Genomic DNA, 19,359 nt, shown 5'->3' with positions numbered 1-19,359 from the left:
TTATTATGTCTCATTGTCCATTTGCTTCTATTTTTCCTAAATAATGTAACCACAGAAATCCACACTGAAACTGTACCCTTCTGGGTACAAAAGCCCCTCCGTGTCCCTCATCTCTTATTTGTAGAAAAAGCTTTGGTCTCCTAGGCCTTCCGAGTTCCAAAGAGCAGGCTTAAGCAGTTACTAATTAGGGAACGGAGGGAATGCAGAAACAAAGGAAAAGCAGTCAAGCAAGAAAAGTAATGATAGCTTTAAAAGAGTCCTGCTCCTCCTCAAGGGATATGCACCACCCCCCCTCATCTGAGCAGAGCTTTGAGTTGCTCTGCAGAAACTAAGACTCCCCACCCACCCACAGGTGGAGGATAGTGACTGCATGCTGACTACAAGCACTAGACCCCAGACTGGTTGGAATCAGACGGCTGATGACTAAGATATCCTAAACATCACCCTGTTACCTCACCACCAACCAATCAGAAGAAAGTCCATGAGCTGCAGCCTTCATCCCAAACACTGCCTTTCAAAACTCTCCCCTGAAAGCCATCAGAGAGTGTGCGTATGTGTATGTGATATATATATATATATATATATATGTTTGCATTTTACTTAACTATATAACTTAAATATAAACTGACAGTTTACACTTAAACAGCTTTCCAGGAGGCACTAGTGGTAAAGAACCCGTCTGCCAATGCAGTAGACATAAGAAAGAAAGTGAAAGTCACGTCTGACTCTTTGCAACCTCACGGACTATACAGTCCATGGAATGCTCTAGGCCAGAATACTGGAGTGGGTAGCCTTCCCCTTCCCAAGGGGATCTTCCCAACCCAAGGATCGAACCCAGGCAGGTCTCCTGCATTGCAGGTGGATTCTTTACCAACTGAGCTATGAGGGAACAGGGGTTCAATCCATGGGCCAGGAAGATCCCCTGGAGAAGGAAATGGCAACCCACTCCAGTATTCTTGCCTGGAGAATCCCACAGACAGAAGAGCCTGGTGGGCTACAGTCCATAGGATCACAAAAAGTCGGACACAACTGAAGCAACTTAGCACATATATATACTGCATTGGCAGCCTGTATTTTTCAATCTTAAAGTGAGCATAATTAATAAAACATAAAAGAGTATTGCTTTAGACTAAGAGCCATATTTTTATATCCTTACAGGGATAAAACTTGATAAACTTATGTAAGATTATAGAATATATGAAGTTTAAATTAAGATATACAAAAATATCATTGGTTTATTGGCATTAGCTGTTGGAATGCCATCTGTCATTTCAGGGTCTCTATTTTCCTGGACAGAAAGTGGGTAAGAGTTACTAAAAAGATTAAATGAACTAACAGGTATTTGTCTTAATGAAATACAACAGATATTTTGGAAATTCCAAATACTTATGGCATATAAGTTACACGAAAATAAGAACAATAATATGAGTCTATCATGGCAAGATGGTCACAAAAATAAAACAGTTTGTGAAAGGTAACTATATACAGAGGGGAGGAAACTGTTGAAGTATCATACACATAAACTATATGTACGTGTATGTGTGCTCAGCCACTCAGTCGTATCTGACTCTGCAACCCCATGGACTGCAGCCTGCCAGGCTCCTCTGTCCACAGGATTCTCCAGGCAAGAATACTGGAGTAGGTTGCCATGCCCTCCTCCAGGGGATCTTACCCACCCAAGGATTGAATCTGCATCTCTTGCATCTCCTGCATTGGCAGGTGGGGTCTTTACCACTGAGCCACCTTGGAAGCCACATAAACTGTGGCTTTTAATTAAATTGCTCTTAATTAAATCAGTATTAAATTTATGTTTATTAAATCATGACAGGATGCACATTTTATTGATTAGCATAATATATTCCTATAGTAATATAGATTTAGCAGTATTAGTAAAAGTCATTCAATCGTGTCAACTCTTTGCCACCCTATGGACTATAGCCTGCCAGGCTCCACTGTCCACAGAGGCAAGAATACTGAAGTGGGCAGCCATTCCCTTCTCCAGGGGATCTTCCCCACCCAGGGATGAAAACCAGGTCTCCTGCATTGCAGGCAGATTCTTTACCATCTGAGCCACCAGGGAAGCCCAATATAGCTATAGCTAGTGTAAATGAAAAAAAACATATAATGTAACCACAGAAATCCATACTGAAACTGGTCGCGACCCTCTGAGGCCCTCCTGGGTACAAAAGCCCCTCCCTGTGCCCTGTTTCTTGTTTGCAGAAAAGGCTTTATAGTCTCCTAGACGTTCCCTGAGTTCCAAAAAGCAGGAATCACCTTGGAAAACAAAGGCAAAAACAAGTAGGCAAATGTTTTTTCACCCTATAAAACTCATTTAAGAGAGCAAAGACAAATGGAGTGAAACCTGATTTAAACGCGCAGAATCCTTTCCAGCCTCCTCTCCCCTGCCCTGCACTAAGACGAAAGTCCAAGACACCAGGAAACCACCCAACAAGGCTTCCTTGCACACTGTCTGGCTCCCTCTCTCCAAGGGAACTAAACATTTGCTTTTGTCCAAACCCAAGGGCTAACGAGAGCTAGTAACAGCCAACAAACTTCACACAAAAGCGGCCTCCGCCACGCCTGGATATATCTGATGCTCGCTCTGGGTCAATGGGTAGCTTGGGTCCACGGGTGGCCTGTCCGCAGCAAGCTGATGATAAAATGAGAAAGGCGGTCCCTAAACCCGAGCTTCTGCACTTTACGCGCGCCCTGCTGGACATGATCGACCACCACCACCTCCTGAGGGAAACAAGCAAAACTCAGAGACCAGCAACTCTAGCCCCACAAGCTCATCAAAGTGTCTTCAGGCCACCCGGCCTGAATCTGAAGCCGGGAATTGAGCCCGCCCATCCCCTCCCCGTGACCGCGTGGACTCCGGGGAGTCCCCAGCACCCAGCAGCTCCGAGGCCGCGCATGCGCCGTGGCGGGGGCGGGGCGGGGAGGGGGCATGGGAGCCGCGCGGAAGGACCGTGCACAGTACCAGCTTGTCCATGGCGCTGCGCTCCGGTGCTCCGGGGGCGACACGCGACGGGTAGGGGCCCAGCCGGCCGGTGCTGGGCTCTGTTGCCCACCCCCCACCTCTGTCCTCAGCTCGCGCCGTTCCTAGGCGTCTGCTCTGGTTGCTTCTTGCTGGGCTAGGCCGGCTGTTTGTGGCTCACGTGGTTGCCATGGCGACGAGCTTTGCTCCGCCTGGACCAAGGTCCCTCCTCCCGTTCCCAATGCTCCTCGGGAAGTCGAAGTCCCGAGGGCATCGAAGTCCAGAGTAGCTCTGGACCTCATTGCAGCGCTCTCGACACCGGTCCCAGCAGAGAGGAAATCCAGAGTTTTCAGCTTCCGAGCCCCAGATGCCGTGTTCTTGCTGCTTTCCATCAAATTTCTGTTGGCTCTCATCCGAAGGTTACCTCTGGCATCAGCCAAGTCCACTCATTTGGAATTTCTCTGCGGAGTTTTCTATGTTTCTAGCTTCAGGGGAAAAAAAAAAACGTATTCAAAAGGAGACTTAGTATGTTTCCATTTTAATTTCACAGCTTCGCCTTGTACTGTGGTTCCTTGTTGCTTCCTTATCAGGTACCTTCACAGCTGATTCTTTAGTAGCCTAGAAATGGATTCTCTGGAAATGTTTAACCTGTATTTCCATCTCTGCAAATACTGTCCTCAATCAGTGGGGCTAGGACTGCCCATTAGAAATATGTCTGCCACATGTGTCAGTTTATACCTCTAGGAGCCATGTTTTTAAAAGTAAAAGGAATCAGGTGAAATTATTTTAGTAACATTTACCCCATAGCATTGTTACCGAGTCCAGCTTCACTCTGCTGACCACACAGAGGCCAATCCAGGGACCGATGAATCCAAGAGATGAGGTATTCAGGCAAGGGATATGACTATTCAGACAGCCCATCCACTGACAGCTGACAGACAAGATGGCAGACTAACATCCCAAAATAACCCTCTTACCGGGGTCTGCCTGAAGATTCTTTTATGGATCAGAGACTGGGGAGAGGAGGTAAGGAAACAAAGCAAAGAGGCCTTTTAATCGGCAAGCCTCAGGCATGAGGGTGTGTTAATTTCGTCTCTCCTGCCATCTACAGGTGGACAGGGTTCTGAAAAAAACGTACTTTAACAGGCAGAGGGGGAGGATTCTCTGAGGCAGACCCTTATGTATGATTATAATAACAAAAGCAATGGCAAGCAAGTCAGTGTCAACAAGGTGTCAGGATTGACTTCTCTCTGCAACAGCATCACTGACTCAATGGACATGAATTTGAGCAAACTCCAGGAGATGGTGAAAGAGAGGATCCTGGCGTGATACGGTCCATTTGGTCACAAAGGATCAGACACGACTTAGCAACTCAACAACAACATCCAAAATATTTCAACATAGTATCAATATAACAGTTATTCATGAGATATTTTACATTCTTTTTATCATACTATATCCTCAATTTTTTTTTAATTGGCTTCACTGGATCTTGGTTGCTGTGTGTGGGCTTTCACTGGTTGTGGAGAGCTGAGGTTACTCTCCAGTTATGGTGCTCAGGCTTCTCATTGAGGTGGCTTCTCTTGTTTCAGTAGAGAATGAAATGGCAACCCACTCCAGTATTCTTGCCTGGAGAATCCCACGGACAGAGGAGCCTGGTGGGCTGCCGTCTATGGGGTTGCACAGTGTCGGACACGACTGAAGTGACTTAGCGGCAGCAGCTCTTGTTTCAGAGCATGGGCTTTAGGGTGTTTGAACTTCAATAGCTGCAGCTCATGGTCTCAGTCCTTGTGGCGCAAGGGCTTAGTTGTCCAACTGCATGCGGGATCTTCCCAGACCAGGGATCGAACTGGTGTCCTGTGCATTGCAAGGTGGATTCTTAATCATTGCACTATCAGAGAAATCCCCATCCTTAAATTTTTATGTGTATTTTACACAGTGGGGCTTACCCAGTGACTCAGATGGTAAAAAATCTGCCTACAATGCAGGAGACCCATGTTCAATCCCTGAGTCAGAATGATCCCCTGAAGAAGGGAATGGCAACCCACTCCAGTATTCTTGTCTGGAGAATTCCATGAACAGAAGAGCCTGATGGGCTACAGTTCAGGGGATCTCAAAGAACTGGACATGACAGAGTGACTAACACTTTCACTTTTACACAAACAGTATCTTTCAAATCAGACCAGTCTCATTTCCAATGCTCACTAGCTAATGTGACTGGTGACTACTGTATTAAATAGTTCAGCTCTACTAGACTATAAACTCTAGGAAGACCCGCTCTGAACCTCCATGGAAAGAAGATTGCATATGTTCATGGTAGCGGTGGTGGTGGTGGTCGCTCAGTGGTCTCATGGACTGCAGCTCTCCAGGCTCTTCTGTCCATGGGATTCTCCAGGCGAGAATACTGGAGTGGGTAGCCGTTCCCTTCTCCAGGGGATCTTTCTGACCCAGGGATTTAACCCAGGTCTCTCACACTGTGGGTAGATTCTTCAATGTCTGAGCCACTGGCAAAGCCCTGAATCTGCTCAAAAGGGCTACTAAATACTGATTAGCTCTTGAACAATTTTTCAAATTCTTACTAGAAAAAAATATCCTTAAGTAATGTAAACTTTAAACACTCTTCAGACACTGAGAAAATTAAAAATGACTGGGGAGTTCTATCTTGTTTATTAATTAACAAATTTTATTTTTTTTAGAGAAGTTTTAGGTTCAAAGCGAAATTGAATGGAAAGAGACATTTTAACTGTCTGACTTTGTAGGCAAATCATGTAACTTTGCCTGCAAAGGGCAGTCTCGGCCACATGATACCCTGTGTTGTTAGACTAAAGAGAGCTGTGACCTGGCGCTCAGAGCAGCTGGGTTCCACCTGCCCCTGCTTGCTCAGGGGGTGTTGTCATCCTGCTGCTCTTATGCGCATATTGTCAGATTTCATTATTTACTTAATAATCACTTTGATGAGTTTAAAACCAGGCCCTCAAGGAAAGTTCTTGAGGGAAATGAAAATTCAGCTTGGCCAGGAAAGACAGTCCAGGAAAAGAGGGTGTCCTTAGTGGGTAGTCTGAGAAGGGGAGAGGGGAGCTAGCACTCATCGAGGTCATGACTGTGGGTTCATTAAACCTTTGTGTCTTAAAAAACTCTCTGAGCTTGCCCATTAACACTGTGTGCATGGTAAATCACCGTAGTCATGTCCAACTCTTTGTGACCCCCTGGACTGTAGCCCACCAGGCTCCTCTGTCCATGGGATTCTCCAGGCAAGAATCCTGGAGTGGGTTGCCATGCCCTCCTCCAGGGGATCTTCCCAACTGAGAGATCTCTTCTGCCTCCTGCACTGGCAGATGGGTTCTTTACCACTAGCGCCACCTGGGAAGCCCAGACCATTAACACTATCGTCCCGTATTACAGAGGAGACAGAGAGATGACGTAGCTTAGCCAGGGCCACAAAACCAGGGAGTCTGTGATCCCTGACAGCTTGGCTCTATCTGGTGTTTTGCCTCTGGACTATACAGGCAGATCTCAGAGATATGGCAGACTCAATTCCAGACCGCCACAATAAAGCGAATATTGCAATAAAGTGAGTTACACAGACTTTTTTATTCCCCAGTGTATTAATATATAAAACTTTGTCTATGCCATACTGCGATATATTAAGTATGCAATAGCATTATGTCCAAACAATGTACATACTTTAGCTTAAAAATATTTTATTACTTAATGAGAACCTACAGTATAGCACAGGGAACCCTACTCAGTGCTCAGTGGTAACCTAAATGGGAAGGAAATCTAAAAAAGAAGGGATATATGTATAACTGATTCACTTCGGTGGGCAGCAGAAGCTAACACAACATTGTAAAGCAACTGGATTCCAAAAAAAATAAAAAATATACCTTGAACACTTCAAAATGTCTTATTCCTAAAATATGCTAACCCTCTTCAGAACCTTCAGCCAGTTGTAATCTTTTTGCAAAAGTAATACCAGAGATCACTGGTCATCACCATAACAAAGAGATTCATCCTTGGTGCCTCTGTTTCCCAGCACACAGTAGTTCCTCAAAACACCTTGATTTTAAGAAGAAAATGCTCTCGATTTTAAGAAGACCTATGGAATGAACATAGGATTTCCCAGATGGCACCAGAGGTAAAGAATCCTCCTGCCAATGCAGGAGACGCAAGAGACTCGGGTTCAATCCCTGGGTCAGGAAGATCCCCTAGAATAGGAAATGGCAACCCACTCCAGGATTCTTGCCTGGAAAATCCCATGGACAGAGGAGCCTGGTGGGCTACAGTCCATGGGGTCACAAGAGTCAGATACGACTGAGCATGCATGCACAAGGAACGAACACATGACGATTTACTTATTGTCCACTCACATAGAGTCAAAGACAAATACTAATTACAAAGAGTCATGAATTTTCTGACTGACAATAAAAAAGGTAGATTGTGATTACATTTGATGGAAAAGATTATCACTGTATGGAGAAGAAAACAAAAACGGACTTGCCAAAAGTCACATAGCTTTGTATTGGCTGAAATAGGACTAGAAACCACATCTCTTTCTTTGTACTATGTTTTATCATCTATTTCAAGAATTAAAAATTATACAGTTTTTCCCCTCCACATCTGACTTTCAAAATCACAATGTTTCCAATGTTTTGTCGGCAGTGTAGCATTCCACAAAATTGATTGTATCTGCCTGTCACTAAAATGTTATAATGGTAATATCTAATTTCAGAAACATTGATTACTGGGTAGAATTTTGTTAATCCTTTTACTTCCATAGTCTGGATGGGGAGTTTTTGTTGCTGATCACAAACTGTGGGTTAGCAAGCATCACTAGCCAGAGAAGGAATGATGAGTTCACGAATCAATATTGAGAGGAATTATAAAACTTGGCAGTGAAAGAAGTCACTGTTGGCTGCCTAACCCGCACATTTTTCAGTCTCATTAAAAAGAATGAGATTGACCAAGAAGTGCCTACCTCTCCTGTATATGCAGGAAATGGCAAATATTTCCCAGGATCCCTTGTAGTTACAGATGGCTATGTGACATGTTTCTGGCTGATAAGCCATAAATGGCAGTTTCCTGGGAAAGCCTCTGCTTTCCTCAGAAAGAGATTCAGAAGTTCCCTTCACACCTGCCTGCAGCTAGAATGCAACCACAATGCCTAGAGCTATTGCGAGCAGCTACATTATGACAATACTTTGGCCACCTGATGCAAAGAGCTGACTCATTTGAAAAGACCCCGATGCTGGGAAAGATTGAGGCCAGGAGGAGAAGGGGACGACAGAGGATGAGATGGTTGGATGGCATCACCAACTCAATGGACATGAGTTTGGGTGGACTCCGGGAGTTGGTGATGGACAGGGAGGCCTGGCTTGCTGTGATTCATGGGGTTTCAAGGAGTTGGACACGACTGAGTGACTGAACTGAACTGAACATTATGACAGTCTTGATCAGTTAGAGCTACTATAAAGAAGTAACATAGAGTGACTCGATAGCTTATAAACAACATAAACATTTCTTATAGTTCTAGGGACTGGAAGTCCTAAATAAGGGGGCCAGGCTTGTCTGATCTAGTCAACCCACTGGCCTCTTCTTATAAAGGTGCTAACTCCATTTATAAGGGCTCCACTCTCATGGCCCATTTCCCTCCCAAAGGCCTCACCTTATTTGGATTAGGGTTTCAACACGTGAAATTTGGAGGGATACAAATATCCAGTTCATTATAATGATCATGATGGGAAAAAGTCCTTTGAATTACAAAAATGATAGCTTTAATTAATGTCTTTGAGTCTGAACCAACAATGGCAACTGCCGTTGTTAAATGGAACATTAAACTCCTCTATTTGTTTAAGATTTTGCAGATGGTGTTTTCTCTTCCCAGCAAAGCATTCCTAAGTGATATGGCAGCTGCCAATCATTAGATTTTTTACAGGTTGATTTTACAAACATGTGTTATACACTGGAACATGGTAAACTAGAGGTAACTTTCACCACTGTCCCCACCTGAGGTGAAGAGGAGTGGCAGGGGTCAAACAATCCATGAATAAAATCTGTAGGCTGGTTTTGTTCAGATCCATCCAAGCACAGATGCTGGGTGGGCAAGCAGCATCTCTTCTTCTCCATAACCACCAGCATCTCCAGGTTTTGCAGATAGGGACAAAAAGGGCTTATAAATGCCTTTGGATGCTGAAGCAGGGATGTCACCCCTTTCGGTAAGATAAGCCAACCAAAGCCTCCAGGCACAGGTGGGCATCAGTCCTGTTGGAAGTTGAGCAGGTGCCTGGAGATCAGCCATTCTTGGGATGCTTTCATTGGATGGTAATAAGAAGGTCTGCAGACCTGGCTCCTCTCCACAGGCATCGTTCAGAGATGCTCCTTTAAGGATGGGTGTTGGCCAAGTCACTGCGTGCAGATTCACTTTTCCTGTCTGGTCCTCCACGATCCATGAGGCCCTAGAGTACCATCTTCAGGTGCCCTCCAGCCACATGGCTGCTCCACCTGCTCCTCCCAATCTCATCCAGCTCTGCTCCCCTTGCTGGTAACAGCCAGGCGCTCCATTATGACAGCTCTACGGAGTCTAGGCTGTCACGGTCGTGCTGACTTCCACGGAGGGGTAGTGCCCGAAGGCACTGTAGTGGACGATTGTCCCTTTGACCCCCATCCAAATCCTTTCCCTGTGTTTGGAGAACTTCCCACCAAACAGAGGTCTCCTTCCCATATAGAAACCAAAGGTACCAAGTGTTCTGCCAACCTCCTTACCCCAGGGCACCAGCTTGTGACCCAGGCATGGTCAATGGATTGCACCAACCTTGGACCTGAACCAGGAGCAAATGACCTAAAAATGTGGGACAGTGGAGAATGCATTCTGGTGGAGAGTGTCAGCAACAACACTGCTTGAATTTCCTAGGCAGCTGTGGAGGCTGAGCAGGGGTGGGGGTGTTTGGCGGTGGGGGGGGCCTAGGCAGAGCAGCCAGCAGTCAGTTAGGGGGGTCACCAGATCCTCAACAGGCTGCTTCAAGGCAGGTGTCTGACCGGTTCTTAGGTGTTGCTGGGAGATACTGCTGGCCATTTTCCAAGCATCTCTGTACAGCGATCTCCATTCATCTGAGTTGCCCATTGCCCTTTCGATACATTCTTCTTCTTCTTTTTTTTTTTTTTTGCTTCAATCCACTGTAGTAAATTTCTGTTGTTTGCGATTGAGACCGGTGATTTCAACAGGAACACATTCCATACTGCCCTATCCTGTTAACAACATGAACCCGAGGCTATTGTGTATTTGATGGATGGTATTCAAATCTGGAAATACTAATGAGTAGAAGAATAATGGAAGGAAGGGAGAGATTTAAAGTAGCCTAGAAAACATAATGGTCTCAGATTTGGGGGGGCTAATTTTAATGGCAAAAACCACTACAATATTGTAATTAGCCTCCAATTAAAATAAATAAATTTATTTACAAAAAAAAAAAAGAATTAAGTTCTTCAAAGGGAGTTTCTTCCTAGAGAATGGGGGGTCAGTTTGCAACTTCCTAACCTTCTTCACCGATTTCAAAGGCAGCAGTCAGAGTTCCTACCAGAGAAACTGAACCAGTAGAATACACACCTATATAAACACATGCATACACCCATGCACATACACACATACGTGCAAACTATATACACTGTACATATAAAGAGAGCTATTTCAAGGACTTGGTTTCCACAGTTGTGAGGTCTGGCAGGCCTAAAATCCTTGCTGCTGCTCTGCTGCTAAGTCGCTTCAGTCCTGTCCGCTTCTGTGTGACCCCATAGACTGCAGCCCACCAGGCTCTGCCGTCCCTGGGATTCTCCAGGCAAGAACACTGGAGTGGGTTGCCATTTCCTTCTCCAATGCATGAAAGTGAAAAGTGAAAGTGAAGTCCCTCAGTCGAGTCCGACTCTCAGCGACCCCATGGACTGCAGCCTACCAGGCTCCTCCATCCCTGGAAAATCCTTAGGGCTCTAAAGACCTTTCAACAATTACCAGTTGCTCAACAGCTCCCCCATACGAAACAAACATGAGAGAGATGTATTTTGCTGTGATTATTTGCACAATATGAGTGGTCCAAATACTTTTATAATTAAAACTTAGACTTTCCACTAAAAATCTTGTAACAGGGAAAGCTAAACATACAGGGTGGAATGCCGTTTTGTTTTTTTTTTAATCCAAGAAAACATAAAATTGCCACAGAAGGATTCAACTAAAAAGGTAAGTAATGAAAAAGAAACAGAAAAGAATTTTCCATTGTATTTTATATTTATAGAATCATGGTTCACCAAAATATTTCTGTCTAAAGAGGGAGAAAGTTTTAGCCACAAAACCAGTAGACAGACCTCAATATCTAATAGTGAAATGTAACAAGTAACTTGGAGTGTGCCATTATGATGTGTTAAATGCTAATATATATCAAATGTATAGTAAAGCTACAGTGTTGCATGCTGTCGTCCATGGGGATGCAAAGAGTTGGACATGACTGAGTGACTGAACTGAGCTGAACTGAAAGCTACTTTGATTTCTTGCCAAGGTGCAATGTTCTAATAAAATAGTAGCACTTTATGTAAAGGTTTTACATTTTAACCAAAACAATATTTTCTACCTACATCTGAATATAGCAAATTTGTCACTTAAATGTCTAAAAAATTAATGATGAAAAATAAAAATGGCATAAATGCATGAAGAATTCCTTGTTATTTAAATTGCCTTTGCGTGCGTGCTAAGTCGCTTCAGTCGTGTTTGACTCTTTGTGACCCCACAGACTACAGCCCACCAGGCTCCTCTGTTGGTGGGGTTCTCCAGGCAAGAATACTGGAGTGGGGTGCCATTCCCTTCTCCAGGGGATCTTCCTGACCCAGGGATCAAATCTTCGTCTCTTACATCTCCTGCATTGGCAGGTGGGTTGTTTACCACTAGTGCCACCTGGGAAGCCCAAAATTGCCTTTAAATTGTGTATTTTAGTTTGAGCCTTTGGGCATGGCTTCAGATTATCAAAAACAAGTGAAATAACCTATCAGAGAAACAGTTGCATTCTGGTATTTGGATGACCTCATTGATAATTTTTAATATTGAAGGGTTAAAGCAATTTCTTAGCCAAATTGAAAAGAGCATGTGTCAAAGTTTTATTTCAAATTTTCCACAAGAGAAGAGCCAGCCAATTCAAAGATATCCCTTCTGTTAGAGATATTTATGGAAAAGGGAAAAAAAAAGTGGCTGTTAAGAAAAGTCTTTCAAAACTTGGAAATAAGAAAGAAGCTTGTGTGACTTTTCAGTGTTAGAGTGGAAAATCATTTAATACCTGCACCCCCCAAGGTTTATTTAATCCTTCCAAAGAATGCACCTATTTCAGAATTATTACCATTAATTAGAGAGCAGAATGAAGCTGAAAGTTAACTAATAGGTTCCTATCCTGTAAAAATAAAATGATTTCTGTCTGTGAGAAAAAAATAATCACAAAAGTTATAATACCATTTTATTGTCATGCGTGAGAAGTCACTTCAGTCACATCCAACTCTTTGCGACCCTATGGACTGTAGCCTGCCAAGCTCCTCAGTCCATGGGATTCTCCAGGCAAGAATACTGGAGTGGGATTCTGTGGGAGAAGGCAAGAGTGGGATGTTTCGAGAGAACAGCATCGAAACATGTATATTATCTATGGTGAAACAGATCACCAGCCCAGGTTGGATGCATGAGACAAGTGCTCGGGCCTGGTGCACTGGGAAGACCCAGAGGGATGGAGTAGAGAGGGAGGTGGGAGGGGGGATCGGGATGGGGAATACATGTAAATCCATGGCTGATTCATGTCAATGTATGACAAAAACCACTACAATATTGTAAAGTAATTAGCCTCCAACTAATAAAAATAAATGAAAAAAAAAAAAAGAATACCGGAGTGGGTTGCCATGCCCTCCTCCAGAGGATCTTTCTGAACCAGCAATCAACCTGAGTCTCTCATGTCTCCTGCATTGGCAGGCGGGTCCCTTAGCTCTAGCACCACCTGAGAAACCCCTTAGTGTCATATAGGACATTAACTGGGCTTCCCTGGTAGCTCAGCTGGTAAAGAATCCACCTGCAATTCAGGAGACCCCAGTTCGATTCCTGGGTCAGGAAGATCCCCTGGAGAAGGGATAAGCTACCCACTCCAGTATTCTTGGGCTTCCCTGGTGCCTCAGGTGGTAAAGAATCTGCCTGCAACGCAGGAGACCCTGGTTTGATTCCTGGGTTGGGAAGATTCCCTGGAGGAGGGAATGGCAACCCACTCCAGTATTCTTGCCTGGAGAATCCCGATGGACAGAGGAGTCTGACAGGTTGCAGTCCATGGGGTTGCAAAGAGTCGGACACAACTGAAAGATTAAGCATGCACGCAAGGACATTAACTAGTCTTGCGTTCTTAAGTAAGCATCCTTCCATTGATGGTATTCAGTATTTACCATAATTTTTAAGCTACCTGGATCTCTCATTAACATGTTAAACAAAACTTTTGACACATTTGTCAAATATAAGCATGTGTTTTATATTTATACTTATACAAATATAAGTATGCTTTTAGATGTTTGTAGTTATCCTTTGATATAATACAATATAAAATATGCCTGGCGACCTCAGACTTTTAAAAACACAGATAGTCAGCTGGGTGGGGATGTAGGTATATAACTTTTCAAAATTAGAAAATTGCTCAGAAATGTTAATTATCTCGCAGGAGTTCCAAATTGTTTGCAAAAAAAAAAAAACAAAACTGTGTGTACCAGATCTTGTTTGGGACAGTTTTCTTTCTCAGTTGCCATTTTTAATTTGGAAAACAGAAATAACCATAGAATTACATTCCTCCATAGGATTATACTGGGAGAGGAATATCAGGAAGAAAAATGCTGGTGAGTTCTTAGAACTGGGCATGTAAAAAGTTTCTCCTGCCGGTAAAGAGGAGACTTGATTGCATGCCTCTGACATACTTCATAGTCTGTATTCTCCTTTCTGAAAACTACAGCCATAAAGGGAAAGTGCAATTCAAAATGTCTCATCTTTGTCAAGTTGTTTTGATGAAAATAACAGAAACCCATTCAAATGGGTTTAAGCAAAGAGGAGGAAGGCAAAAAAGAGAAGGGGGCAGTAGAGGATGAGACTGTCAGATAGCATCACCGACTCAATGGACATGAGTTTGAGATAGTGAGGGACAGAGGAACCTGGCGTGCTGCAGTCCACGGGGTCACAGAGTTGAACACAACTGAGTGACTGAATAACAACAGGAAGTTCTAGGCAGTACAGGGGTATCTCAGTAGCCCAGAGCAGGATGAAAGCAGCTAGCAGGCAACTCCATCCCCTTAGTGGGACCTGCTCCCTAGCTCCTGCCTCTCTCAATGGCTCTCCCTGAAGAGCTTGGCCTCTCCGTGGACATGGCAGGAGGTTACCCCCGCCCAAGACACCCCAGTTTACAAGTCCATACTTCAAGCACCCAGCAGAGAGAAGACAGACAAGCATGCTTTAACCCTGACTCCTGGAGAGAGAGTTCAGTTCAGTCAATCAGTCGTGTCCGACTCTCTGCGACCCCTTGGACGCACGCCACGACTCCCTGTCCATCACCGACTGAAGATCTTGGCTCTAATCCCCACTCTGATCCAATCAGCTCTGGCCGGTGGAGCTGACAAGACTAGAGACCTGAAGAGGAGCCTGGGGATGAGACAGGCTGGAACCTGGGAACTAGGGCAGTGCTGCAGTGCTGGGCCTGGACTCACGTCTCCTCCAGCAACAAAATACAAAGACACTCTATGGGACTAAAAAAACTGCGTGCCTGTGCAGTGGGGGCAAGTTTTGGACAACAGATACAAAAAGACCAAAAAACCCAACTGCCACTTCTGACGGAGCATGCAGCAAAAACAGGGTGTTGCTAGCCAACACGGGGACTGAGCCTGCACTCACCGCCACCAGCTCAGCTCCGTTCAGTCGCTCAGACTCTTTGCAACCCCACAGACTGCAGCACACCGGGCCTCCCTGTCCATCAGCAACTGCCAGAGTTTACTCAAACTCACGTCCGTCGAGTCAGTGATGCCATCCGACCATCTCATCTTCTGTCGTCCTCTTCTCCTGCCTTCAATCTTTCCCAGCATCAGAATCTTTTCCAGTGAGTCGGTTCTTCAAATCAGGTGGTCAAAGGATCGGAGTTTCAGCTTCCGCATCAGTCCTTCCAATGAATACTCAGGACTGATTTCCTTTAGGATAGATCACCACCACCAGAGGGGTGGACAAACCACCTAAGCCACCCCTCTGGCCCGACCCCTGGACACAACCCTACCCTCACCCCATAAAAGGAACAAGCTTGGCCCCCTCACCTGTTCCCCTTCTCCAGGAACAAGCAAGCAAGGGAACCTATTTATTCTCGCTCCCAGGGGCCCTTGGTAAAGCCTTGCCTGAATTTCTTTTAATCGTTTTATTTATTTATTTTTGGCTGTGGTGGGTCTTCGTGGCTGTGCGGGCTTTTCTCTAGTTTGAGCGAGCAGAGGCTACTCTTCATTGCGGTGCGTAGGCTTCTCATTCTGGGGGCTTCTCTTGTTCCTAAGCGTGGGCTCTATGACGCTCAGGCTCAGTAGCTGCAGCTCCCGGGCTCTAGAGCACAAGGTCAATAGTTGTGGTATAGCTTATTTGCTCCGTGCTTTGTGGGATCCTCCCGGACCAGGGATCTAACCCATGTCTCCTGCGCTGGCAGGCATCTTCTCTACCATTAAGCCACCAGGGAAGCCCTTGCCTGAATTTCTGTTCTGGCCTCTGATCAATTGCTATTGATTGAGGAAGGCCAAGAACTCTGGTTGGCATCAATCTCACACCATTCCAATTCCATTTATTTCTTCATTCATTCACTAATCAAACGTGTTGTGAATACTGGCCATATGCCAGGAGCTTTGCTAACAACAGGAGAAGAATAAGACACAATCTCTACTCTGTTTTTATAGCCAAATGAAAGTCCATTATATTTCTTGAACAAATAAAAAATATTTCAGTTCAAGAAATATGTCTGTTCTCCTTAACAACCAAACATACTGAAACTTGCAAGGTCTCTCAAGGATCTTGGATGTGACCAGTGCAGACTGACCCACAGTTAGGCTGTCATCCCCTTTTTTGTGCCAGGACTCCTAGATGAAAATAATTGAGGTCAGTCTGGATAGAAAAACTTTTTTTAAGTAATTTAATTTCAGAATTGGGCTTTAAGAGAAGGGCTTAAGGGACTTCCCTGGTGGTCCAATGACTAAGCTGCCAATGCAGGGGGCCTGGGTTTGATCCCAGGTCAGGGAACTAGATCCTATATGCTGCAACTGAAGATCCTTCATGCTGCAACTAAGACAAGCAAAAAACTATATGTAAATATTTCTTTTAAAAAAAAGAGAGAGTGAGAAAGGCTTAGTGAAGTGAAAGTTACTCAGTCATGTCTGACTTTTTTCGACCCCATGGACTGTAACCTGCCAGGCTTCCCTGTCCATGGAATTTTCCAGGCAAGGATACTGGAGTGGGTAGCCCTTCCCTTCTCCAGGGGATTTTCCCAACCCAGGGTGGGGGCCTCCCACATTGCAAGTGGATTCTTTATCATCTGAGTCACCAGGGAAGCCAGAGAAAGGCTTAGGTAGGAGATAAAGAATTAAATACTTGATATTTTACCTTAATGTAATTTTAAAAACTTAAATGACTCATTTTATGCCACTTAACATTACTACCATTGAGACAACCGCTGCTCATTCTTTTAAATTGTACTTACCAGGAGAAGAATGATGTGATAAGATCTTGAGGAATCCCTGTTCCTTCTCAGGGGACCCTACAGATCCAACGGGTTTAGGGAAACATGAGAATAGACCACTTCAAGCCTCTAAACATACAAAGTCTCATAATTCAGACTTCACAAAATTGGACATTTGTGATAACACACGCAAGGGCTGGGCTTGCGTGTCTTATCATTATTTTTAAAGAAGGGCTTTACTGAGTAAATGGTGTATACGAAATTTATTTGAGGGGGACAAAATATAGCCTGTTGAATCCTTCTGTAAGTAATCACAGTTTTCAAATATTTGGACGTGCTCCAGGGAACTGCTTGTTTATAAATCACTGATACATTAATTGGAAACCATTTTTATATATTCATCAAATCTGATTACCTAGGCAATGTTTTGCTATCCTGGGCCCAATTGCTGTGTATATTTAAAAGTAATAAACACTGAATGAATGGGGCCCAGGACAGGCTGTTCCCAAATATGCCGAAGTGGAATATTGATTATTTTGAATTAAAATTACTTGAGAAACAGCTGGTACAAGGACACTCTGACCCTCCTCTCTGTCCCCATGAAAGCAGGAAGTTAATCTGCCGTGTGAAAGTCCCCTCCCTGTACCAAGAGATGGGGAGGCCCTCTTACCACCAGAGAGAGGGAACTCAGGGCCAAGAAAGCTGTGTAAACAAATTCTGCTTAATTTCTCCACTAATTAAGCAAACCTGGGTTTCTTTGTCTTGTCAGCTCTTCATAAATTTATTCTTGGTTTAAAAAGTATAAAAGCTGCCTGCTTCCCTAAACTATGAGACCTCTGTACATAAGTAATTAGTTTTCTTTTTTTCCTTCTGTTATTAGGTCTTGTGTCAATTTAATTATTAGACTAGCCAAAAGAACCAAAAGGGTAGGGGAAAAAAATTTTTTTACAAGATATCTCAAAAGCAATTAAAGTGAATGAATGTTTCAATAGAAATTCTCTACATGACAGAATCACCCCAAAAATACAATAAAATACTTCCCACTTGCTAACTCCTACCTTGCCTTTAGGACAGATTTCAGAAAGTTCAATTTGAGCAACCAAGATCTTGGTTAGGCTTCTAGGAGGCTTCATAAGGCAGGTGACATTCTCAGTTTAAGCAGCTGAAAGAAAAAAAAATGGGTGAGGCAAACAGGAGGAAATGCACGAAACTCCATTCTGTTTCCTCCTCACCCAATCTTTCCTTGCTACTGTTTGAAGAAGGTGGCTAATTTTTTTTTCTTTTTAAATTTATCCTTATTCATTTTATTTTTATTCTTTGCTGTCCTAAGTACATTCTCACTTCAAAATTTTTTCCAAGTATCTATTTATCAGATGAAGCCAGTTTTGAGGAAAAAATTCATTGCCAGAGAGTAAACACACAACGCCCTTTCTAGTTTTCATTTTTCCAAAACATTCACTTAATTTTCTCTAAATCATTATAGAGGTGGTTGTGTATATTTTACAACATGAATCATAAATAGAGTCAAAATCCTGGGAAAGGTGTAGACCTGCTTCAAGTTCAATAAAAGAACATCCATCCTTACAGTCATTCTAGAAATGAATCATTATCAAAATAAATAGTTCTTTTCAAAATTAGCTTTCATTAAATGGATTTTTTACGAGCTTTCAGTTCTGAGAAACCTGTTTTTGTGTCCACCAATAACAATTTCACTAATAACAAATGGTACATATCCCTTAAACTGTGGCGAGACCTATTTCCTGAATTCCATGGGCAGAAGGTACTAGAATATATACACGGGTCTCAATTTACTAGAGCACGGTTCCAGTTGGCTTAAAAGGCTGTGGCACAACTGTTAATAGGGGATGTAACAATGAGGGTTAATGTTCAAGCTGTTTTGAGTGAGCATATTTTAACAAGATGTGATTTAAAATTCTGAGAAGCACAGATGGTTGGTCGAGTGCAAGAACTGTGATGGATGGAAGATCACATATGAGTGCTGAGCCCAATTATAAACATCAAATATCCCTTGGATTAGCGTTCACTATCATGTTGTTATGGTTTTCCTGCAACAAGAAGTTAATGGATGATGACATTACAGTTCAACCAGACATCAGTCTATTTTGTGAACGAGTCATCTTCTCCATCTTTTGGCAGAATTTAATAGCAAAGGGTGTGAGAAGTTGAGTAGCATCTCCCCACTCATTCTAGAGCAGTAGTCCCCAGTGTTTTTGGCACCAGGGACTGATTTTGTGGAAGACAATTTTTCCACAGTCTGGGGACTGTCAGGGGGCTGCTTGGGGATGATTCAAATGCATTACATTTATCGTGCACTTTATATTTATTATTATCACATCAGCTCCACCTCAGATCATGGGGCATTAGATCTGGGAGCTTGGGGATCCCTGTTCTAGAGGATCTTTCCAAGATCTTTTGTGATAATGTGTTTCTAATAAGAAAAAGATCTTTATAATAAGAATATAATAAGATCTTTATAAAATATAATTATAAAGATATAATTTTTATATCTTTATAACTTTATAATACATAATATATAAAAATACAATAAGATCTTTATAACAAGACATGTATATTTGTTCTTCAGTCCTAAAATTCTTGATATTCCCTGTTCTGAGAGAGATAAAGGTGTCTTTT

The 19,359-nt window shown here is 43.4% G+C and overlaps 1 protein-coding gene across 1 annotated transcript in view; it reads right to left on the bottom strand.

Moving 5' to 3' along the window:
- Positions 1-3,109, bottom strand: part of DNAH5 (dynein axonemal heavy chain 5) — a 314,041-nt gene extending 310,932 nt beyond the window's left edge. The window contains exon 1 of the mRNA XM_061129706.1: positions 2,981-3,109. Coding sequence (XP_060985689.1) covers positions 2,981-2,992 — 12 coding nt within the window. The 5' untranslated portion in view covers positions 2,993-3,109. The remainder of the gene's footprint in view (positions 1-2,980) is intronic.
- Positions 3,110-19,359: the final 16,250 nt, after the last annotated feature.

This window comes from Dama dama, chromosome 25 (assembly GCF_033118175.1).
Source record: "Dama dama isolate Ldn47 chromosome 25, ASM3311817v1, whole genome shotgun sequence".
In the NCBI taxonomy this organism is placed as follows: domain Eukaryota; kingdom Metazoa; phylum Chordata; class Mammalia; order Artiodactyla; family Cervidae; genus Dama; species Dama dama.
This window is presented reverse-complemented; position numbering and strand designations above follow the sequence as displayed.